Source organism: Zootoca vivipara, chromosome 2 (assembly GCF_963506605.1).
Source record: "Zootoca vivipara chromosome 2, rZooViv1.1, whole genome shotgun sequence".
NCBI classification, from domain to species: Eukaryota; Metazoa; Chordata; class Lepidosauria; order Squamata; family Lacertidae; genus Zootoca; species Zootoca vivipara.
Genome location: NC_083277.1, coordinates 116,682,544 through 116,707,379, shown reverse-complemented (window position 1 = coordinate 116,707,379; position 24,836 = coordinate 116,682,544). Strand labels below are relative to the sequence as shown.

Here is a 24,836-nt window from a genome sequence, read left to right as displayed (position 1 = left end):
ATTTTGGGAGACTGAAATTTAAGAAAATGGGGGGGGAGATGGCCCAGAGTATAAGATGCCCCCTAATATTTGACATTATTTTTAAGGGGGGAAACCTAGTCTTATACATGGAAAAATACGGTAATTGATTGCTCACTTACCCCTCTCCCACTGCAAGCACCCACTAAAGTTATAGCTCAACTGTGTGATTCATATAAAGGGTTAAAATGGTGTCTTGAAAACCACGTGTGTGTGTGTGTTTTTTTTTTAAAAAAAGCAGAATGTGAGAACATGTGGCACCATGTGAGAACTGGATACTTTTAAGTGGTTTGTGACTACAATGTGGAGTAGGAGGAAAAAGCCACCATGAAACAGAATATCATTCGGAGAAGAATTTTATTTTTTGTGACTTCCACATCCCCCCCACCCCCCCAAGAAAATTGGGAGGGGGTGGTAATCTATTTCTGCATCCAAAACAGAGGACATGGAAATTGCCTGGATAGTTTGGAATTTCATTTTCCAATTATACTTTGCTCTCAGTTAAACTAACAGCGAAACTCCCCTTGATCTCAATGGGAGCAGCACCACAATTTAAGCAAGAGATGGGGAACCTGTGGAGTCACCCCATAACAGACAGTGCACTATAAGTATACCTGTTTCAAAAGTGCAGGAATGGGGAACTCTCTAGAATTCTTTGGCTATACTTGCTGGGGCTGATGGGAAATGTAGTCCACAACACCTAGAGGACTGGAGAACCATTTTGGTTCAACAGGCCAGATCTTTATCTCCCACCATCCTGCAGGCCAACTTTGACAGGTGGGTGTTCCCTGTCAAAGTTCATCCGTGGAACTGGGGGTAAGATAGCAACAGAGCAGGATTGAACTCCCCGCACATCAGCTGATGAGCGGCCAATTCAGTCCTGCTTCATGCAGGGTTCAGGTGTCCAAGAGAGTTACGGGGAGTTCAATCCTGCTTTCTGCAAGGACAGGCTGCATGAGCAGCTGAGCCAGCCAAACCTGACATCATGAGCAGCTGACCTGCGCCAAACCTGACATCACATATGATGTCTGACGTAGGGCAGGTGGACATGGTTTGGGGGAAAGGACCTCATGGGCCAAATCTGGCTGGAGGTTCCCCATCCCTGATTTAGGCTGTTGATGTGGGAGGAGGGAGAATGCACTTGCAGAACGTGGCATCATCATTTCATTCATGACTGCTGGATTTTGCAGCCAGCTTGGTTCTGGGGTGATAATGATCTCATATTCCCTGTCTCTTCTTTACTTTATCTACCTCTGTTCTGGGGAAAGGGGGAAAGGGATGGAGATGTGTTCAGGCAGTGATGACCTTGGTTTTCTCAGCTTAGTTTCTGACACTTCTTCTGGATGAGCTTGTTGTCACGCTGTATGTTGATTTCACGGCACCTGAGCCACCTCCAGAAGAGAAACTGAGGCCTCCGCCGCTGCCCATTCCACTCCCAAAGCCGATTCCTCCTCCGTAGCCATAGCCACCTCCGCTGCCATAGGAGCCACCAGAACTGGAGTTGAGCACAGCTGTAGCACACCAGGGAAACCGTGTATTAAGCTTTGATACAGTAACAGTGTGGCCTCTTTGGGTGGGAAATGCATTTCCAACAACAAGGGGCTGTTTCCAATAACATGGAATGGGTTTATTACCTAGGGCTCAGCAGAAACTGCCCATTACCTTTTTCTATGAGCTTTTGGGCACTCTTTGCAAAAAACCTTTCAATTGCTCTATCTTCCTCCCACATTCAGCTAATATTCCTTTTTCTGAGAGATGACATCATCTTGCCAAATCTGACTGGCTACATAGTGCTGCAGTTGTTATCCAACTCGCTGGGTGATCCCTGATGGGCTAGGATTACCCATGCAACCAATCCAAGAAGCAGCCACCAAGTGAAAAACACTTCTGATTTTGACCATACGCTATTCATTTCAACAGCAATCCAGGCCCCAACTGGCACACCTAAGGTAAAGGGTAAAGGGACCCCTGACCATTAGGTCCAGTCACAGACGACTCTGGGGTTGCGGTGCTCATCTCACTTTACTGGCCGAGGGAGTCAGTGTACAGCTTCCGGGTCATGTGGCCAGCATGACTAAGCTGCTTCTGGCGAACCAGAGCAGCGCACAAAAACGCTGTTTACCTTCCCGCCAGAGCAGTACCTATTTATCTACTTGCACTTTGACGTGCTTCCGAATTGCTAGGTTGGCAGGAGCTGGGACTGAGCAACGGGAGCTCACTCCGTTGTGGGGATTCAAAATGCCGACCTTCTGATCAGCAAGCCTTAGGCTCTGTGGTTTAGACCACAGCGCCACCCGTGTCCCGTACAGCAAAAAAAGCGGATCTCCCCCACAACTGCAGAACCTCTAATGATGGAGGAGGAATCTATTTTAAATAATTTTATAGACAGAATTTGGTGGTTCTGACCAATCAAGCTTTGCTCACATCAGGTCAATTCTTAGATTGAGCAACCACTTATGTCCCAACAGCTTGTGAATTTTTGGTTTGGTTTGCCCAACTTAATTATAAACAAAAAAATTATATGGTTATATGTATGAAAGAGTTAGAGCTGATGCTGTATTATATTTCCCACAGCATATTCATATTAACACACACACATTGCATATGTATTAACATTCTACCTCTTCTCCATCTGCTAAGCAGTGCTTACATTAGGCTGTGCTTGCCAAATAGTCTGGATGTATTATGAACAGTTCTTGTAGAAGGGGAACTGAAGGGAGAGAGGAGGTGGGAAAAACAAACTTACTCATGCTCATAGAACCAACTCCATCACCAGCCAGGCTATTGAGAAAAGAAATAAAGAGCTCCTGTTAGTTCTTAACTTTTAATGCCTGAAGGATTATAGATCTTGGCAACAGAAAGGGAACACAAAATAAATTGTTGTCTATATAAAATATTCAGAAGAGACAGCTGTGTGCCTGTAAATAGTGACTGATAATGAATGGACATGTTCCAGTCCTGGGGGGAACCATTTGGAACCGCCCTGCTGGACCAAGCTACAAGCCCACTTAGCTCTCCAATCTTCTCTTTCCAGTGCCAACCAGCTTGGGCAAATGGCCTGCAAGTGGAAAGGCAAAATTGAAGTAATAACGAACCAGGCCTCCCCTGTTTGGAAACAGCTTCCACAGGCCTTTCCAACCACTGTCACTTAGTGGCATGTGAACTGTGTAAGCACAGTGGATAAAGAACAGTCCTGTCCCAAATCCAGAGATCTCAGCTAAGCAACCTTGCAATTTTTCATGGCTCAATTGATCAGTCACATTTGTGTGAATTTGCAAATGGGTAAAGCCAGCAGTTTGAACGCAAGAAGCAAACTTTGCTTTTGGATGATGTGTGGATGCACTAGAGCAGACAGCAGCTTAGAAGGGCTACGTGAGACATTAAAAATAGGGTGACGCCCCTCCTAAGATCTTACAGGACACACCACCTGCACTGCTTTTAAAGTACATGTTTAAAAAAGCAATTACCTGCTTGAAAAAATTGCTGCTTGGCAACACCTCTTTAGTTTATTGCTTTTAAAATAAACAATGGCTTTTATCCCATAACAGTAATACCCAGAGACGACACATTAACATGAATGGCCGTGACTAACTGAGATACATTCATTTGAATGGGTCTGCTGAGCAGGACCTAGCTGGATGCAGCCCAATTGAGGCTAACCAATTGACGGATCAAACATTGCAGCCCTAGTGAAGAGGCTGGATGATGTGAGCATGGCATCTGGCACTCACCGGCTCTCCTCTCCTTCCAGCAGCTTCCTGTAGGTGGCAATCTCAATATCCAGGGCCAGCTTGACGTTCATCAGCTCCTGGTACTCCCTCAGCTGGCGGGCCATCTCTTGTTTGGCTTTGTTGAGAGCAGCCTCCAGCTCTGCTTGTTTGGCCCTGGCATCTTTGATAGCCATCTCCCCGCGTTCCTCTGCCTCAGCAATGGCAGCATCGAGCTTAGCACGCTGGTGGGGAAAACCAAGGCATAAGATTGTTCAGAGGTTCTGCCTCTCCATCTCTCTGCCCCAAAGGAGAAAGAGCAGCTCAAATGGGAGAGGGTGTGAATTGCATGCAGAAGGTTCCAGGTTCAACCCCCAGTGACATCTCCAGTCAAAATGGTCTGTAATCAGGTAACCGGAAGGACCCTCTGCCTATGACCCTGGAGAACCTCTGCCAGTAGGGTGGGTTCACAAGCCTCTGCATAGAGCGAGGAGAAAAGAGGGCATGGATTGGCATAACCTTTGCATGCGCTAATTTGTATGATCGGCTGCATTCCTAGCAGTACTTTAAATGGAATTGTGATGCAGCTCACCATTGCAGGGACGACTGTGGCTGGGTTACCAGTCTGTGCCTGCTCAGCCTGCTGTCCTGGCACTAACTGTGACCGAGCAGCTTCATGTCCCCTCCCTGCTCAGGGCTCTTTCTCTTTGAACTTGACTTGGATTGTACAGTTCTCCAAACACAAGACTGTCTGCTGCAATTTTAAAGTGTTGGTGCTGACCTTTAAAGCCCTAAATGGCCTTGGTCCAGTATACCTGAAGGAGCGTCTCCACCCCCATCGTTCTGCCCGGACACTGAGGTCCAGCGCCGAGGGCCTTCTGGTGCTTCCCTCATTGCGAGAAGCCAAGTTGCAGGGAACCAGGCAGAGGGCCTTCTCGGTGGTGGTGCCTGCCCTGTGGAATCGCCCTCCCATCAGATGTCAAAGAGAAAAACAGGTACCAGATTTTTCAAAGACATCTGAAGGCAGCCCTGTTTAGGGAGGCTTTTAATGTTTAATAGATTATTTTATTTCATTTTTCTGTTGGAAGCCGCCCAGAGTGGCTGGGGAAACCCAGCCAGATGGGTGGGGTATAAATAATAAATTATTATTATTATTATTATTATTATTATTATTATTATTATTATTATTATTATTTGGGACATACAGTCACTCTAACCACCAGGCAGAATGGAAAGCACTGGCCTAGATGAGCCTGTTGCATGACAAGGCAAAGTAGCCTCCTATTGCTACTTGCCACCTGTTCCAGTCTCCACAACAGTGAGAGATTCCAGGCATGGGTCTGTTTCCTTGAGAATATGAGGCACAGTGGGGCTGTGGTGTCTTTGTGATAATGTTTGTTACAGGTAGGTAGCCATGTTGGTCTGACGTAGTCAAAACAAAAAATAAAAGAAAATTCCTTCCAGTAGCACCTTAGAGACCAACTAAGTTTGTCATAGGTATGAGCTTTCATGTCCATGCACACTTCTTCAGATCTTCCGTACATGCAAACGAAAGCTCATACCTATGACAAACCTAGTTGGTCTCTAAGGTGCTACTGGAAGGATTTTATTATTATTATTTTTTGTTTGTGATAATGGTTCCTTTGTACATATGCCCAACCTGAGCCTGCCATGGAGGAGTGCAAAGCATTCATACCCCAAGAGGTTCTGGCTTCTCCCATAGTAGACACAGCAGCATCTGTTCAAAAAGACACTGGGCGCTTTCTCTGCTCCTGCCCCCCGTTTGTCATATCACTCCTAACACTCACACCAATCCACAGGGCCAGATTTAGGTTTGATGAGGCCCTAAACCAGGCATAGGCAAACTCAGCCCCCCAGATGTTTTGGGATTACAACTCCCATCATTCCTAGCTAACAGGACCAGTGGTCAGGGATGATGGGAATTGTAGTCTCAAAACAAGGCCAAGTTTGCCTATGCCTGCCCTAAGCTACTGAAGGTAATGGGGCCCTTTATATGTCCAGCTGTCCTTTGTCAACAACAAATTGCCGCTGTTTTTTGTGTTGAATAGATGTTATATGGACCTAATAGATATCTAAAGCCATTTGCACATAACAAAATATGTACATTATAGGAGCCTACACAACACAAAACACTGTTGCTGTATGTAGGTTTTCTTTCATTTGTTTTTTATCTTATATTTTGGAAATGTACTTCCAGTTTTTTCCCTTTATTTTTTTTGGGGGCCCCAAGAGAGTGGGGCCCTAAGCTATAGCTTGTTTAGCTTATAAGTAAATCTGGCACTGCCAATCCACATTGCTCTTGGCTTTATCTGTGGAGTGAAAGGGGGTCCCACCTATTGTTGCCTGCTAAAATTTCCCCTTGTTGTGCTAATGGCTCATTACCCCAGGCTAACACCTCACACAGTCCTGACTTAATTGACTTTTGATACTTGGATACTGTGCTTGGTTCAGTATCCAATGTCCATGCTTCAACAACTGCTTACAGCCAGATTGCCGCTTGTAGGAGGCAAAGATGACTGAGACAAAGATGACAAGCCATTTGCATTGCTGCCAATGACTCATTTATTTCTTGTGCTCCCATTGCTCTGTTATCAGTACTAGACTCTCCTGTAATGCAATGTTAAGCGGGCAAGCAAATATAAAGGAGAGGAAGGGCGTATTGCTGAGCATCTGGGCTTCCATTCTTTATTCAGAGGCGGTGAATTGGGTCTCACTGTTTGCTTCAGTGGGGATGTTTGCTGGAGCTGCCCTGCCCCAAAGCCAAACAAACACTATGGGGAGTGATTTACAATGACTTATCTCCCCAGCTTTTGTGCAAGCAAGCTTTCTGGTTAATTCATCATGAAATATCAGCACAATTACTTTTAAAACACACACACACACACACACACACACACACACACAACCCCACCCATGTCATTCACTCATCGAACTGCCAATGATTGCCAGAAGACAGAAGGAAACAGTAGTAAACTTCCTGGCCAGAACTGTCACGGAGCCAACATTCATAGGAGACCTGCAGGACCAGGCCAAAAGGATACCTTATCACAGTGGCTAATGCAATGCCTGTTAATGAGAAATCCACAAATTTAAACCGAAATTATAGTTTTTGAGCAGGGGTAGGCAAAAAAAGGCCCGGGGGCCGGATTTGGCCCAATCGCCTTCTAAATCTGGCCCACGAACGGTACGGGAATCAGCATGTTTATACATGAGAAGAATGTGTCCTTTTATTTAAAATGGATCTCTGGGTTATTTTGGGGGCATAGGAATTTGTTCATCCCCCCCCCAAAAAAATATATAGTCTCCCCCCCCAGGTCTGAGGGACTGAGCCCCAGGCTGAAAAAGTTTGCTGACCCCTGTTTTTGAGGGTCAAAACAAATATGACACAGCAGATCAGCTGGGAGGGGGCAACAGTTTCTTCCAGGGGTGAAGGAAAGGGGTCTCTCTCTCTGTCTGTCTCTCTCTCTCACACACACACACATACACACAAAAGTTGGCAATTATAGAAGCACAAAGTCACAAGAGGTGTGGGAAGTGGGGCCTGTTTGGCCTATGCAGAGACATCCCCATAATTCATTTAAGTCAGTGTGTGTGTGTGTGTTGTATCATGGAAAACCCCATGAGGTTTTCTTTCCAGCTACTCACCTGATTTTTCACATTATCAATCTCAGCCTGCAGTCTCAGGATTATGCGGTTAATCTCAGCAATCTCGTTCTTTGTGCTCCGCAGGTCATCACCATGCTTCCCAGCGCTGGCTTGCAGGGCTTCATACTGAGATTAACAGAGAGGAGAGATGCTGTTGAAGGTGCAGGTGGGATTTGTTATGGCAAAACAGTCTCCCTTCCTCACCACAGGCTCTTCTTTCTGGTGACGGGGCCAGTGCTTATAGGGCGGCATTTAACTAAATAATGTGCTAGTCCAAGAGGATTTCTCCCGGCACCATTGTCAAGTCTAGGGGAAGGAGAGGGAGAGAGCATTCTGTTGCACAAGGAGAAATCTTTGCACTGGTTGAAAATTTTGCTGATTACTGCACTGAATGCAACGCATTGTATGCACTCAGGAAGAGTTAGTGTGCTTGTGGAAAGTGAGTACAGGAAGAGATTACAAAAATGACGTTACCCTTTCATTGTTACAAACATCAGCTCATCTGTCTCTTTGATGATTTGTGCGAATTATTCTGAGCGAATTAGCCAACAGGCATCACACAATAACACAATGCAGAGGAGGAGGAGGAACAATTGGTTAAACTGGAAATTATGACATCACAAAGGGCAGATCAGAGAGCTCGGAACTATGCACTCCCATTATAGAAGTCCTGGAAGCTTTAAAAGGTAGGTGTGATCCTCGTGGGTGGGGTGGGGGTCTCCTCTGCGGATAACACAGCTCCTCAACAAGATCAAATCAGGGAATGCAGCAAATATGAAATGTCACTGACTTCTCATTAGTCAAGACTGTAATTGGTAACCAGGTCATTATGGGAGGATATTATTCATATCTCCAACCAGCTGTTTCCTTATGAGTTCATCTTTGCCGCCATGGCTCACCTTGCTTTGATACCAACTTTCTGCCTCAAGCCTACTCTTATTGGCAATCTCCTCATATTGAGCTTTGACTTCAGCAATGATGCTATCCAAGTCCAGGTTTCGGTTGTTGTCCATCTGAAGCACCACAGAAGTATCCGAGATCTGGTTCTGCAGCTCACGCAGTTCCTGGGAAATTAAAGAGATGTGCATTCATTGTCTGTTATCCTTCTTAACATCCTGCCTTTCCTCCAGATCAGGGACCGTTAGGGTTTATGAGTAACAAAATTCAAGTCTGGCGGGGAGAGGGAGGGACACACCCACCCCAGGCAATTTCAGCAGGCATGCAGTGGGAGGGGGGGAGCAGAAGACCTTACACAAGGCTTCTGCTGACAGGACTTGTTAAGGGAATCCCATCCTCTATCATTTTCATCTCCGTTGGCTTATTTTCAATTTGCATTTAAGGTCTTAAGGGTATTTCTTCTTAGTAGCAGTATTGAAAGGGTGGGAGGGCAGCTACTACATTTTCCTTGCCCCTGAAAATCACTGAATAGTTCCCCACTTTTGCCAGAACCAATGGTCATGTGAAAATGTGTGCCAATTTAACCCAGGTTTCATTGACACAGAATGATATCAGGAGCAGATTTGGAGCCCACCATATTTCAGGGTAATCCTGATTCCACTTGGGGGAGAATCTGGAATTAACTCTTAAAGTACAGGTGGGTCCTCCAAATGTTGCTGGGCTACAGCTCCCATCATCCTTGACCATTAGCCATGCTGACTGAGGTTGATGGGAGTTGAACAACACCATGAACACCCTCTCATTCAAATTATAACTCAAAATGAATATAACTCGCAGTGCCAATTTCAACACACCAACTTTAACTTTCCTTTTGGGGGGTACTTGTGGTGGTAACTGACTCATCCATCCATCCAGTTCACCACAAGGTTAACACAGCTGCTTGCACGCAGCATTTTTAAGTTGCTGCAAAATGGTGGACATAATATCCAGATAAACCATTATTGTATCTTTATTGGTTATGTGGCTTACCATGCACAGAGAATAATGGGGACAAACATCCCACTGAAGCCCAGACACCAGTTTCAATTATCAGCTGGTACATGCTCAGAGGAATTACCTGCCCCTGTTCCTGCAATGTGGCCTATAGTGAGTTCATCCTGCCACACAAATATCAATATTAACTCATTAAACCAACAACATCTGCAAACTCCTTTTGACTTTCATCTGCTGCAGATGAAAAACACGTGAGGAAACCAACTGGAGATGCTAAACAAGGGCTGATGTACTTTTGTGAGTACAACAAAAAGTAAATACAGATGACAAGAATGATATACCTTCAATGTTTGTTGCTTTCATCATAGAGAACAAATAACCATCATTTGCATTCAGTGACTTATATAGCAACATATACTGCACCTGGATTGTCCAATCTAAATTTCTTTAGACTTGATCATTCTCATTTTGAACAAAGTACTGCTGATCACAAAAGCCTTTTAATCCTAACCCTTCATGTGTCTTTCCATGCAGCCCCATGCAAATGGCACGTTGTTCCTCCTATCCAAATGGTGGGATTAACCATGATCCTGCAAAATATGGCCCCTAACCACAAGTCTAAAAGAGTTTTCTGCTGTTTGAAGAACAAGCAAAGCTTCTGCTGAAAAATTCTACCCACCCACCTGCGGCATTTAGGTTTTACCTTCATGGTTCAAAAAGCAAACAATGTCTACTTGTTACATTTGCATTTGGCCTTTAAGAACATTGATCTTCTTCATCATTAAAGTCTTCAAACGTTCTTTCATGCCTTTTTGATGGGTATATTTTGTTCTTTGAAAGGACACGTGCAAACATAACCATGTTCTTTTCTTTTTCCTAACCAATGTTAGAATATTTAAGTCAGGGGTGAGCAAAAATATTCCCTCCCATTTTAAGAGCTCAATTTGGGAAGGCGACACCTGCTTCATCTGCAGAAGCTTCCAGTGTTCAATCCATGGTATCTCCAGGTAGGGCTAGGAAAGGCTACTGTGTGAAACTCTGGAGAACTACAGAGACCTTCACCATCCTAGTGCCCTCCAGCTATTTTGATCTACAACTCCTGTCACCCCTGACCATTGACCATGCTAGCTACGAGGCTGATGCGAGTTGGAATCCAACAACATCTGGAGGGCACCAGATTGGAAAAGGATATCCTAACTGGTGGAATGGGCATAGAGAAGTTTACTTACATTTTCATAGAGTGCCCTCAGGAAGTTTATCTCATCAGTCATTCCATCCACCCTGGCCTCCAACTCCACCTTGTTCATGTAGGATGCATCAACATCCTAAAACACACAATCAGAAAACCAAGTTTGATAACATAAAGGCACATATTTACATGTATGGTGGGAGTGTCACCCATTGGCAGTTTTGGGAGAGATGGTGTTCCTAGCAATTAATCTAATAACAAAACAAGAATTGATACCAACCCCTTTCTTAGCATTACTGGGGATATGCGATGGGGCCAAATGAAGGTGGTTAGAATAAAGAATTGATTCTCTAATTACTGTTTGCTGTCAGGATGGTTATTGCAAGAAAATATTTAGAGGGATTAAATAAGGATTTATGGTACAGTCAAATCTGGTCCATAGCTATTGCTGAAAAATAGGAATTCCTGTAGTAACTTTTCAGTTTTAAGTGAAACTGCCATAAAAATCAAGGAAAATATCCTGATATTTATAAATAAAATAATGATTTCCCCCAGCGACTGTGAATAAAATTACCCATATATATGTTCTTCTTTAAATAAATAACAGAAAGAAAGTAAACCAAGAACACTGAATGAGATTTCACTGGATGATAATGAAGAGAAAACTATTGTCACCTTGTTGCAACTGATGGAGAATTGATACACCTCCATGTATCAAGAGTTAATCACCCTCAGACTGAAAACCATTGTACCCTGCTCTTAATATGAACTGTCCTAGTCCAGGGGCTACCAACCTTTTTTGGGCCTGTAGGTACATTTCCAAACTGGAGAAATTCTCCTAGGCACCAAACCACACACCAAGCAAGCACACACAGCCATCTATTCTTTTGGTTACAACAGTTACCGTAATATCAAGACTAACTTCAGTGGGAGGGTGTCAGGCGTGTTCATTCTCAGAGTGAAAGCGAGGAATCAGAGGAGTTAGGAGGAGGGTAGGCAGGAAGAGATGGAGGCTTGTTTTATTCACAGGCAGAGGGGGAAGCAAGCCCCTCCCTCCCTGGAATGCATATTGTTAATTCACAGGGAGATGCAAGGCAGGAAGAACAGACACAGCTTTCAGGGGAGGAGGGGGAAGCTGGACAGTCGTTCTCAAAGATGGGGCAGACTGCAAGCTTGGCGTCAAGCCCACAAGAAGGGGAGGAATCAATAGTGTATTTCCTGCTTACGCAGAGCCCGCTCTTTAGTGGGCTCAGCTGGAATCTGATGACGATTGAACTGTGAGTGATGATGATTGAACTTTGTGCTCTGATTGAGGTTCTATGAAAAACCATAAAACCGCCAGCCTACTGTCTCTTGGTGTGAGAGGGTGACCCTAAATCCTAACAGAGGAGGAGACACTGTGGGCTCCAGGAAGGCTCTGGGGGGCACATGTGTGCCCACAGTGACCATGTTAGCTGCCTTTGCCCTAGATTTTTTACAACATTGCCAATGTCCTGTTTGACTTTGGGTAAGTCACCTTCCCTCTTTGTGTGTCTTTTATTATTCTCCTTGTCTATCTTGTCTGTTTGATTTGTAAACAAAGGGAAGAGAAAGGCCGTGTCTACACAATGGAAAATGTGCTTTGGGTGTCCAGCCCAAATAATAAGGAAGCGTGTGCAATATTCAGTGGGATTCATTGCATCAGAGGTGCCCAAGAATTATTTCTTTACTGAAAATGATCTTCAAAGGTGTTAGAGCATCTCCCCCCCCCAGTAGAAGTAGAAGTCTGCAGCACACTGATCACTCTGAGAAATGATTCTCAGGCCTTCCCATCTCACCCACCTTCCATAAACGTAAGCCTGATCTTTGTTAAGGTTGTTTTTTCCAGAATCTTTGCTGCATTCAGTTGTAGCTCCTACAAAGAGCAAGTGGAGTGCTGATACAAGAACTGTACCACATATTGCAGGTGGGGATAACATCACTGAATGCTTCTCATGGGGCAAGGGGAAGTCCCTATGTATGGGGAACTAGCACATCAGGGAGAAGGCAAGTCTATGTGCATTGTGGGTTTTTCCAATATGGACCAACATTCAGCTACGTGACCCCTCATCTCCACTTTGTAGTGCACTGTCTCAAAACTGTTTTGTCACCTCCTTCACTTTAGCAGATCTCAATTCATAGAGAGCTGCAGAAATACTACTGGAAAAACTTACTCGCAGCATTAGCATCTTGAGTGTGGCTATCAAGGCACACAACCAGCCAGCCATAGGTTTTGAGTCAGAACACATATGATTACCAATGACACTGTGACTAAAAAAACAGTTAGGGCTTCTCACCTTCTTGAGCACAACAAAGTCGTTTTCTGCTGTTGTGCGCTTGTTGATTTCATCTTCGTATCTGTTAGAAAAAGGGAATAAAAATACATCATTTAAAGGTACATGTAGGTTAGTAGAATCATAGAACTGTAGAGTTGGAAGGGACACTGAGGGTCATCTAGTCCAACCCCCTGCAATACAAGAATATGCAACTCTTGCATACATGGATCGAACCTGCAACCTTGGCGTTATCAGCACCATGGTCTAACCAACTGACCTAACAAGGCAAAAATCATAGCACACAAACTCCCGAGTGCAGTTCTGTTCTCAAACAAATCAAGACCATTAACCATATTTCATCCCACTTCCCTTTCAATGACAAGCAACTTTCTCTCTTTCCCTCTCCTCCCTTTGCAGAAAAACAACTGTACCTTGTAAAATATTCCTTCGCCCCAGATTCTCAAGTCCCGAAAGCTACTAATTAAGCTGGGCTGCAGAGTTTAAAGGGTGCAATCCTGTGGCCCCTGGAAGGGCATTCCAGGGACGAAGGAAAGAGCTTCCTTTTCAACCTTGGAGATGGAGTGCTAAATGCTTGATCCAGCCTCCCTGCCACCAGGGAAACTGGCAACAACCTGGCCCAAACAAACGTAAGTTTTCTGACATTGGTGTGGCCAAAATGGATGTGTGCTAGGTGTGGTTCAGGGATGTGTTGGGGGGGGGAGAGATTTGGAAACAGCTTGGTTGTTCCCACTGAGTTGGTCCAAATCTCTCTTGGAAATTTCCCTCCTGTTCCCAATGATATAAAAAAGAAAAGAAGACCCCTGAGAAATAGATTGAGAATTGCAGGAGCACTTCCAGCCTGCTTGTGAGATTCCAGCAAGGCTTAGGGAGAAACTACTTTTGAATTTCTCCTCCTACCAGTCTTAGCACTTTGTCCTTAAATCAAATAAATGTATATATGCTAGGCACCAATTACCAATATGCAACATGAATATGGCATTCTGGTTTAGCCTTTGCTACTTGGCTGTCAAAATCATTCACTGGAGCCTCTATTTTCTCTGGTTCTACAATTTGAGCAAACTTGCCAAATACGAACACAACAAACATCTGTACTTTTCATTTTCAGGAGCAAAACTGATCTGTTCATAATTGCAAAGGTGTGTCCTAAATCTAGGAAGCTAGTTATTTTGGATTTGGAGAATTGGGGGGGGGACTGGGGGAGAGAAAGATACTACTCTAAGAAACATTTTTGCATTGCTAGACCAATTTCACAGCATGGGTGGAAATGCAAAAGATGGGAGAGCAAGATGGAATGGAAAAAGTGTGATGATGAACAATAAAAAACCACCTTTGTGAAAATTAGATACCCTAAGTTTCCTGACATGGGCAAAAAATAATCATCCCGTTGAGAAGCATCTAAGGATTAGAGTTGACCTTCAACTATGTAAGAGTCAAGAATGTGGCACTGTTTCAAAGAAAGAGGAAGAAACAGTCATCCCCTCCCTTCTCTCCACTCTTGAAGATGGATAACTGGTTTGGCAATGGCCCTTAAGCATAAATACCAGAGGACTGGAATGAATTTCAGTTTCCATAATTGGTCAATACTGTTGCAAAACCCCAAAGGCAAAAGAGAGAACAATAAAATTCTCTGCCCCTTCAGTGGTGCCAGAGCTGCATTTGTGAGGCTGTTCCTATTTGCATCGCATTTCAGATGTCTGCCAGTGTCTTTTCATGAGGTTATTGGAGAGAGAGAGAGAGAGAGAGAGAGAGAGAGAGAGAGAGAGAGAGAGAGAGAGAGAGAGAGAGTTCAAAAGGCTGTGTGCAAAGATAGTGTAGTTAAGGCCAGGCCTTCCTCTGTGCCATTTACAGCATTCATGTAAATGGACTTTGCTTTTATTCCACAGCCATCATGACTTCAAAGTACAGTACTTCACATCCCCCTCTCTATTGTCTTGTTGGTGCTTGTTGAACACTTTCCTCTTTCAACAAGCCTTCTCAGTGGAGTTTGTTATCCTATTTGGCCTCTTTCTTGGATTTTAAATGGATTTTATGTATGCAATTCTCATTGTCATCCTTTTGATTCTAGAAAATAACTGATTTTACATACTGTATGCAATATTTTAACTTTTTATATGTATGTATTTGCCTTATATATGTTTTTAGTGTATTGTAAGTCACTTTGAGATGCCCCACAGAAAACAATTCATAAATTGCTACTACTACTACTTTTGTTTTTGGCAATTTCCCCCCACAATATTTATATATTTAATATCAAATCTAACCTAGAACCCTTGGCTATTGAGCCAGCATAGATCACACAGATTTCTTTTTTCCCTCCCTTTTGATTTTAAAACACCTTGCCCTTCCCTGAAAGAGCTTGGGTGGCACATATTAGTCTCAAGAACAACTCTTCAACATTGCTTAGAATGTAAAAGGAGCTTCATACTGAAGGCCCTTCTTGTGCTTTGGTGTAACAGTGGCCAACTATGGTAGATGTCTATGGGAAGTTCACGAGAGGCACATGATCACAACTCCTCTCTCCCCACTGGTGCTCCTCAGCAACTGGTATTCAGAGGCAAAGGGTCTCTGGTGGTGGAGGAGGAAGAACACAGGCAGCATGGCTAGTAGTCTTCTCCATGAATTGGTCTGACCCCACTTTAAAACTATCCAAGATGGTGGCTATCACTGGAAGAACAGCCTCTTGGGCCACAGGCTGTCAGGTGCTGCATGCACACAAGTGATCTAGTGAACAGGATTTCTTTGAAATAGGAAGCAGCACTTTCACAACTAAATGTTCTTCCATGGGGTCACTGATCAGCTGAGCACAGGTCCTGCTCAGGTATCAAAATTTGGCAACCCTTATATGCATTCTGTGAGTAAGACTTGAATGGAGTTCAGAGATCAAGGGTGGGATTGGGAGGGGCCAGAAAGTAGATTAGGGGCTCACTGGTAGATCTCTGAGTGATTTCCAGCAGATCACTAAGGGTTTCTACTACCAACTGTTTAAACAATAGCAACTCCTTCTCTCTCATACATACACTGTTCTGAATTAGGCTGCTGAAATGAAGAAAGCTTAAGGGGAAAACCAGGAGTGGATTTGTGAGTCAGCAGGCTGTACACCCAGTTCTGGCCCTGAAAACACATTCCTGGATGGATCATGTGCTTAGGGGCACCCTGTTCTTTAATTCTATGTTTGCTCCTTATCCCTCTAGCAAATAACAAAGTGGATCCCACAATCTTGAACTCTGCCCACCCCTGACCTGGGGCATATAGTAAAGAAAGTCTACCCTGAGCAACAACAAGGTGTGATAAAATTGTACTAAAATAAATGGATTGAATCTTGGCTTCACTCTCAGTGGAAGCAGCAGCCCCTGAGTTCTGCTCAGGGCACATCCCACCGGTGAATAGGATACGGTGATTTTTGTGTATTCCTCCTTCCCCACACCATATGGGCAAAAGTGCTGAATGCTGCAGGGGAGAGGAAGAGCAAAAGGCACCTCCCTTTGAAAAACCTGGGTCTCCCACATCTACAGATGGACAAATCTGTCAATTTTGGTTTCTCCACATTTCCAAAGAAAGTCTTCACGAAAACTCATCAGCATTTCCATGAGAATTTCTCCAAAGAGGCACATTTCTGCAGAGCAGTTTTCCCAAATGCAAGACATTTCTGTATGTTATTTTCATTTTTATGCACACTAGTATTCACATTTTTGAACATGTCACTTGGCAGGGGAACAGCATTGCCAAATTTGGAGAAGTGTGAATTTTGTATTTCGGTCTGCATTGTATTTCGTAAACAACACATATGGGAAGTTCATCTTAAACTGATTCAAATTGCTTCCCTCTCTTTTTAGATATCACCCATGTCTATGTTTCCTCAAGAATATTGTTGGCAGCCTGAGCACAGCTAAAGTTGTCTTCACACTTGGTCTTCGAATCATCTTTGTTTGAAATCACAAGGCAAGAAATAAGAGACTGTTTCAAATTCACTTATTAGGAAAAAAAACTACTCCATAAATCTATATCACTTTTATAGAATTCTCATTGTCATGGCTCCCTCTGCCTTCCCCCAAAACATTGTGGGAACTGTAGTTTTGCTGAAGCTGCTGAGAATTCTATGCACTGAATATCTTTAAGTGCACCCTTCTCACATAACTATGTATCCCAGGGCTGACTGTTGAAAAAGAATGACTTTTATACCAGTTTAAATATGCATTATAGATATGCCCTTGGTTCAGGAAAACGCCCTTTGATTGTAAAGCATTGGCAGCTGTTTCAAAGGGGTAATTCAGGTGATTAATAATATAGCAACCCTAACCAAGCCCTACCCAGGGTCACTGTCTCTCTGCGTCCCCCACCAGTTATCCCAGCTATGCATATTACGGCTGCACCTGGGGAAGGATTACTAGTTATTGACTTTTCTCTTTTGTGGGTCACACCCTGGGGGTTTATCAGTACTGTTTGCTTTCCGTTCCGGTCTGAGCCAGTTTGCCAACTCATATATATTTTAAAGCACTATAGGTGGGGAGGGAGGTAGGGTGGGGAGTTGGTTCCCATTGAGACTTCCTCTAGGAGCATGAAGGACCTCTTGTACAAGATGAAACCGCCAACCTTTGCTCCTCTCGTCTCCATGGAACTCTTTTTAATAACACCAGGTGTGTTCCTTTGTGAACCGCAAAGTTTGTCGACAGATACAATACAACGTTTAAACTCCCCCCCACACACACACGCACCTTGTAGCAATTCTTTGCCAAGGGAGAGTGAAAGCCAGGGAGGGGGGGGGGGTAGCTGCGTTTCACTCACTCGAATTTTTCCTCTTTGAATTAATTGCACAATGCAGCTAATCTCGATTGTTAGAGGACACGAAATGCGCACACATTGCTTTTAAAGTGTGTGGCCGTGCATGAACCCAGCATATGGGTACATAGTGAAAGCGTAACAGCTGAAACTTGATTCACTAAACACTGGATATGTGATAGAGCAGGAGCTTGGTTGAAGTTCTGGAGATTCAGGATGTGGCATAGTAGTTAAGAGGGCTGGGGCTTGGTCTGGGGACATCTGAGTCAAAATCCTCACTCAGCCTTGAAGCTGGCTGGGCAACCTGGGGCCAGTTACTCTCTCTTGGCTTAGCCCACCTTGAGGGGACAAATAATGGGCGTGGCTACAAATGGAATAAACCATCTGAGCTGGAATGGCAGGGGCAAAAAGCCATCCGATCCAATCCTGTGTTGTGATTGTGCGGGGAAACCTTTTGATCCACAACCTCACAGATGACACCTGACCCTCCTAATCCAAACTAGGGAGGGGAGGAGGGATAGGGAGAGAGAGAGAGCGCACCTGTGACAACAGCCCCAGATGAGTCGTGCAACTAATCCAAAGGCATATAATGCAAAAGGAAGTAAAACATCATCGCAACAACCACCACCACACACATAACAATCTAAAGACCACAACTGAATCCAGTAGCCACCTTGTTAAAATTGCTGCTTGACATGAGCAAGCTTTTAACATTAAGGTCACTGCACCTCTCTAATAAGTTATGTATACCAGGAAATTATTAGAAGATGGAGTTGTTTAAGCCCATAAACCTGCTAGAAATTCCTTCTCCAGCCATATGCCAAAAAGATCAGAGAAGGTGGCTTTAGCCTAGCCCAGCAGGACTGCTTTTCATGCGCGGAGAGCTACAGGTGTAGGCGTATGGGCGAGGGCAGCATTCAGACATGTGCTTTCCCCTCCGCAGCCTGAAATGTTGAAGTCCATAGTGGGCTGTGCCACGCCCAGGTACTATTTTGGCATGAAGAAATCAGCCCTAAGGCATGATATTTAAAAGGCAAATCAGAAGGGCTTAATGATGTCTCATGTGACATACATGCAAGCCCATTTGGATTAAACCATATATTCTTTCTACATTTTTGACACACACTCACACCATTTCCACTGCTGTTTAATGTTCTTGCACTTTAACAAAACATCCTGAATCTGAAGTCTCTCCTCTAATATCACAAATATGTTTTTATCAGCACAGTCCTGCTGCCCATCCCAGATCGACCCCAGAAGATTTCCACGACTAGCTTCCAGCAAGGTAAAAGCCTGCTTTTTTAAACCAACCAATACCTGCTATACCACAGATGGGGAGCCTGTGACCTTCTAGATGCAATTGGACTCCCAACTCAGCAACATCATCCCCAGGAAGTATAGCCATTGGCCAATGATTAGGTATGATGGGAGTTGTAGTCCAGCAATACTTGAATGATTGCAGATTTCCTATCCATGTGTTATACAGCCCAGGTGTTTTCCTTGTACTTTTTGTGGTATTTGCCAATGTATTACATTACTGCATTCTAATACTTTTCTTTTTTTAAAAAAAAATATATTACTGTTGTAAACTGCTTTGATGCATTTTGGTGGTAGAGTGGTATGTAAGTATTTTTATAGTAAAAAAATAAACAAAATTCAACTAGGTTAGCGACAAGTTTGTTCAATCATTCTTCCTTGAACTAATGTAGATAAAAACTGTGAATGCCGCCTCCATGGATTCCCATGAGCAGTCCTGCAAGTACCCAACACAGGCTGAAGCAAAGTCATTCTGCTTCCATACCTTTAAGTATATGACGTTTATTTAACATTTATTATACATCCTTATTAGGGACGCGGTTATGGCGCTGTGGGTTAAACCACTGAGCCTAGGGCTTGTCGATCAGAAGGTTGGTGGTTTGAATCCCTGCAACGCGGTAAGCTCCCGTTGCTCGGTCACAGCTCCTGCCAACCTAGCAGTTCGAAAGCACATCAAAGTGCAAGTAGATAAATAGGTACCGCTCTGGCGGGAAGGTAAACGGCGTTTCCGTGTGCTGCTCTGGTTCGCCAGAAGCGGCTTTGTCATGCTGGCCACATGACCTGGAAGCTGTACGCCGGCGCCCTCGGCCAATGATGCAGGATGAGTGCCACAACCCCAGGGTCGGTCACGACTGGACCTAATGGTCAGGGGTCCCTTTACCTTTACTATACACCCTTAAGCAAAATATTTGTCCACATGAATGCACTCTGAGGTCCTGCTCCAAGGATGGGGAGCAGGAGCAGGTACAATAATGGACCATGAAGTGTGTGGCTTCCAATGAGAATAGTCTAACAACCTTACAATCAAACCATTGCGTCAGTTTGGGACACTCAATGTGAGGCAGGCCGGCTTCTGGCATCTATGCAGGAAGGAGGGGCATCACAATGAGATATATTCAGACACTAAAGGGCTACCAGATCTTGGATGCTTTCAATCAAGGGTGGGGAACCTGTGGCCCTCCAGATGTTGCAGGACTCCAGCTCCCATCAGCCCCAGCCAGCATGGCCAATAGACAGGGATTATGGGAGCTGTAGTCCAGGAACATCTGACAGGCCAAAGGTTCCCCACACCTGCACTTACCCGCGCCCTTGAAAATACTCCAAGATTATGTTTGTCTGATGTTGCCTGTGCTGTTTATTGGATACCCAATGCAGTTTATTAAAAAGTTGATGCGTCTTTTGCATGCTTTGGAAGATGCAGCAGACCCTCATACTGAGGTTGCAATTCTACACTCATTTATCTGGGAGGAAGTCCCATTGAACTCAATAGTTGGTAGTTTTGAGCAGACACTTGCATGCTCGCACTGCGAACAGCGTGAGAGTCATCTCAGGGTACCTCTGCATACACCTGCTTAGACGTAACCTCTACCAAACTCAGTGGGGCTTGCAGCAGCCAGGGGGGAAAGGGGACAGGGCTCTTACACATTTGCAGGTTGCATTAGGCCACATCCACACCACAGCTATAATGGACATTTAATGCATGTGGCTTCCTCCAGGGAATCCTGGGAACTGTGGTTTGTTAAGAGTGATGGGAACTGTAGCTCTGTGGGATAAATTACAGTTCCCAGGATTCTCTGGGGAAAGCCATGTGCTTTAAATGTATGTTGTGTATGTGCCCTTAGAATAGGGGGATTCAACAGCTGCAGCTTGCCATGCCAGCTAAATCTGCCGGAATTCTTTCTTTGGCATTAACTATGAAAAGTGCCTGTTGTCAGATCGTGAAGCTGAGGCTCCAATACTTTGGCCACCTCATGAGAAGAGAAGAATCCTTGGAAAAGACCCTGATGTTGGGAAAGATTGAGGGCACTAGGAGAAGGGGACGTCAGAGGACAAGATGGTTGGACAGTGTTCTCGAAGCTACGAACATGAGTTTGACCAAACTGCGGGAGGCAGTGGAAGACAGGAGTGCGTGGCGTGCTATGGTCCATGGGGTCACGAAGAGTCGGACACGACTAAACGACTAAACAACAACAACATGAAAAGTGCAGGAATCCTGACCTCTATTTTTGCACCTGACAAGCCTAGTGGAACTTACTTTGGAGTATACATGCAGAGGCTCCCAGTGCACAATTACAGTTGCTTGGGAGTTGGCCCCCACTGAAACCAATGGGATTTGCTCTCAAAAAGAAATGTGCATAGGATTGAAGCTTTACGATTAGAGCAAGGTGATGCTTTGTGAATGGGCCACCTGAACCTGCTCATCTCTGCAAAAACCGTTATGAATACATTACTTGTTCTTGAAATCCTCGACAAGATCCTGCATGTTCTTCAGCTCTCCCTCCAGGCGTCCCTTGTCATTCACCAGGGTATCCAGCTGCCTCCGCAGGTTGCTGATGTATGCTTCAAAGAAGGAAGGGATGTTGCTCCGCGTGGTCTTCTGCTCCTGCAGGAGGTTCCACTTGGTCTCCAACATCTTGTTTTGCTGCTCAAGGAATCGGACCTGAAAGGAGCCCCCAAGGCAAATTCCATAAAGCCTGTCATTCTGCCAGCATGACTTGAAATACCATAAAACAGTAGAAGATTATGACCCTTCATGGCTCTCAGCTCTTAGATGTGGGGGTAGATGGGGCTGGGGGAAGGAGTCCTCTGAGGAATGTAGATAGATGAGGGTGTGGGAGGAAGGAGATTCACTGATTATTTGTGGGAGAGGAACAGCTAAAACTGCAACACTCTGCATAAAACTATTCCGAAAATGGAGCTTTTTTAATATCAAGTATTTGGATTTAGCAGGTGAGCAAGAACCAGATACAGAGCAGAGTGTAAATAATAGAAGCTTGGATTCAGGTAAAAGTTTTGCAGAACTTTTGGACTTCTGGTATTTATTTAGATTTCTTTTGATCTACATCAAGATTGATTAACTATACCTTTTACTGCATTACCCCCTCAAAACAACCCAGTTAAGGCTGTGACTGATCAGTGATTCCACCCCCTAAACTCATGCCTAAACTCACAGCCTGCTGACTGCATCACACTTGTGATGGGGGAGGGATGTGAATACACAAAGTTACTGGGGCTCATTGTGTGTGTGTGTGTGTGTGTGTGGACATAATACTTCACAGGAAGTCAGCGTGGGCTGACTATCAAACTCAACACATTTCTTCTTGGGTAAGTGATGCAAACTCTATTGCAATGTGCCATGAGGATTACGGGTAATGAATGCATGTGATATACCACAGGGTAACAAATAAGATACTCCCAGGTATCTGAGAGAACTTTTTTTAAAAAAAGTGGCCCAGGAGCTAGAAGCAGGTGTAATAAAACTTTTATTAAAAATAAATAAATGGATGATAGACTACGGTATATCTCCATGGGGTTGCAATCTGCCCTCTTTTGCCTTATAAAGTGTGGTGCACTTTAACAGGCATTTGTTGATCAATCATTAAAAGAGGTGAAGCTTCAGATTCATATATATATCTATCACCTATCAAATCCTTTAACCATCTTAATTTCAGATGTTAGGTTCAGAGAACTGAAGCTGCAGCAAGCAAAAGCTCACTGTAAGTATGTTTTGCTTTGGGTCCCCTTCCCACTCCCCTTCCCCCAGTGTGTGGTGTGCTGGTGACCGTCTTCACAACATGAGGGGATAAAAGCGACTGTGTTGAAGCTGCGACACCAGCACACCCTGCTTTTAACCAGGCAGTTAATAAGGCAGGCCACCAAGAAAGCAATGGCAGGGTCATGTTGGTCACCGAGTTACGAATCAAAAGCAGAGAACAAAGGCCAGGTGCTGCTTCAAATAAAACATCTAGCAGAGCCGCGGGCTGTTTTTGAGCTTACAACAAAAGACCACTCTTCTAAGCAAAGCACAGCCATGAGACCCCATGAGGCCTATAGAGAAGCTCCTATCGATTGCTGGGACGTTAGAGAAGGCTCAGAATAAGCTATGTATAACTCACCTTATCGATGAAGGTTGCAAACTTGTTGTTGAGGGTCTTGATCTGTTCCTTCTCCTCCTTGCGCACCTTCTGGATGGTGGGGTCGATTTCCAGGTTGAGGGGGGACAAGAGGTTCTGGTTGATGGTGACCTCTTGAATCCCTGCAGGTGAAAACCCTCCAGCAAACATCCCTCCATGTCTGCTGGAACCAAGGCCACCGTAGGAAGACTGGACACTGTAGGAGCTGGCGGGGGCAATCCTCCGGACGCCAGAACCCAAGTTATAGAGGCTGGAGCTGCCAAAGCCCCCCGGCTTGCTGAAACTGCCGCCCCCTCCAATTCCACGAGACGACGAGACAGAGCTGACTCTGACCTGGGTGAACCCGCCGGACCCAGCCGCTGAGCGGGAGCTGTAACCAAATTTCGACATGGCCTATTCAAGCAGAATTTTTTCCTTATTTCGAAGAGAGAAGGGGGGGAAATGTACGGGGTGGGAGGAAACAGCAAGTGAGGCTCGGAGGAGTTAAAGAGAGAAGAGTCCCTCTGAACCTGCGGGCTGGCACTTCCTCTCCTTTTATCCGTTAGAAAGAGCTTGGGGGCAGAGCAGGGATCGTTTTACTGCCTGGACTGGGTGTGTCTGGCGGCCGTCCCACTGCTTGCCTTCAACCTGCTGAGCATACAGTGGAGCAGGAGAAACACAGCCACAGAAACCCTATCGGCTCCACTCCCTGCACCTTGCACTCGCCCCACCTTTGCTCAGAGCTGGCTCTCGCCCTTTGTTGCTGCACAGAGAGAGCAGGTTGCACTCTGAATACTTCCATAGCCTTAAGACATTCTCCCTTCCCTCCTCGATTTGTCCATGTTTGTGTGGGAATCGGGGAAAGGTGCTGCAGTTAACACACCTTTTTTTCAACCTCTTGCTGCGAGCAAAAGGATTAAAAAGCAGACAAAGCCAGGGTGGGCAAGGGAGACTAAAAAAACAGATGAACAAAATGGGATGGGAGAGTTGTATTTCATTGTTGTTACGGGCAGGGGAAGCCTCACATTTGACGTTTGCCATTTCACTTATGTGCTATTCTTGTGAGGCATTATTATTATTATTTATTTATTTATTTATTTATTTATTTATTTATTTTAAAAGATGATTTACTTATCTTGTAGAGTTCATATTAGGGTTACCATTCCAAGCACAATTACCAGGAAATAAGAGGCAATGGCCACACTGAAGCAGAAGGCTGCAGGGTGTGGGAGGGCGTGGGGAATTCTGGAATGTCCCTCTTTGGCCGGCAAGTAGGGGGAGCGTATCTTTCTGAATGCCTCCTCCCACTAGAAACAAGCAAGCCTCTCTACAGGTAGAAAATCAGCAAATCGGGGAGAATTTTTCTCTCTCTCTGCTGCCTCCCTGCTGCTTTATTTTTCTAATCACAAGGAATCCATTGTTTGCTTGTTTTCATGTTGGGGAACATCCAGGGAATGCAAATTCTTATCTCTTCGCTGACATGATAAAACCTTCCACCTTTGGATTTTTATCACCTTGTTCTGTTGCCTGGCTCAGACATGCTGAACAACCCCACTCAGGGGTACACCCTATTGTGTTCAATAAAGGTAAAGGGACCCCTGACCATTAGGTCCAGTCGTGACCGACTCTGGGGTTGCGCACTCATCTCGCATTCTTGGCTGAGGGAGCCAGCGTATAGCTTCCAGGTCATGTGCCAGCATGACAAAGCCGCTTCTGGCAAACCAGAGCAGCACACGGAAACGCCGTTTACCTTCCCGCTGTAGCGGTTCCTATTTATCTACTTGCATTTTGACATGCTTTCTAACTGCTAGGTTGGCAGGAGCTGGAACCAAGCAACGGAAGCTCA

The 24,836-nt window shown here is 44.8% G+C and overlaps 1 protein-coding gene across 1 annotated transcript; it reads right to left on the bottom strand.

Annotated features, from left to right (window-relative positions):
- Positions 1 to 358: 358 nt before the first annotated feature.
- KRT7 (keratin 7) lies at positions 359 to 23,614 on the bottom strand. The gene is made up of 9 exons (XM_035101036.2): positions 22,994 to 23,614; positions 21,329 to 21,537; positions 12,786 to 12,846; positions 10,511 to 10,606; positions 8,291 to 8,455; positions 7,392 to 7,517; positions 3,750 to 3,970; positions 2,765 to 2,799; positions 359 to 1,529 (listed from the first exon to the last, which is right to left on the bottom strand). Exons 1-9 carry the CDS (start codon positions 23,399 to 23,401, stop codon positions 1,339 to 1,341), a joined length of 1,512 nt encoding a protein of 503 aa, XP_034956927.2. The 5' UTR covers positions 23,402 to 23,614; the 3' UTR covers positions 359 to 1,338.
- Between the last annotated feature and the right edge of the window lie 1,222 nt (positions 23,615 to 24,836).

Coding starts and splice junctions, on each gene's coding strand:
- KRT7 (XM_035101036.2), bottom strand. CDS start 23,401: ATGTCGAAATTTGGTTACAGCTCCCGCTCAGCGGCTGGGTCCGGCGGG. Junction 21,538..22,993: donor TTGCAACCTTCATCGATAAG/GTGAGTTATACA, acceptor GGCTCCTTTCAG/GTCCGATTCCTTGAGCAGCA. Junction 3,971..7,391: donor TTGATAATGTGAAAAATCAG/GTGAGTAGCTGG, acceptor TTTCCCCACCAG/CGTGCTAAGCTCGATGCTGC.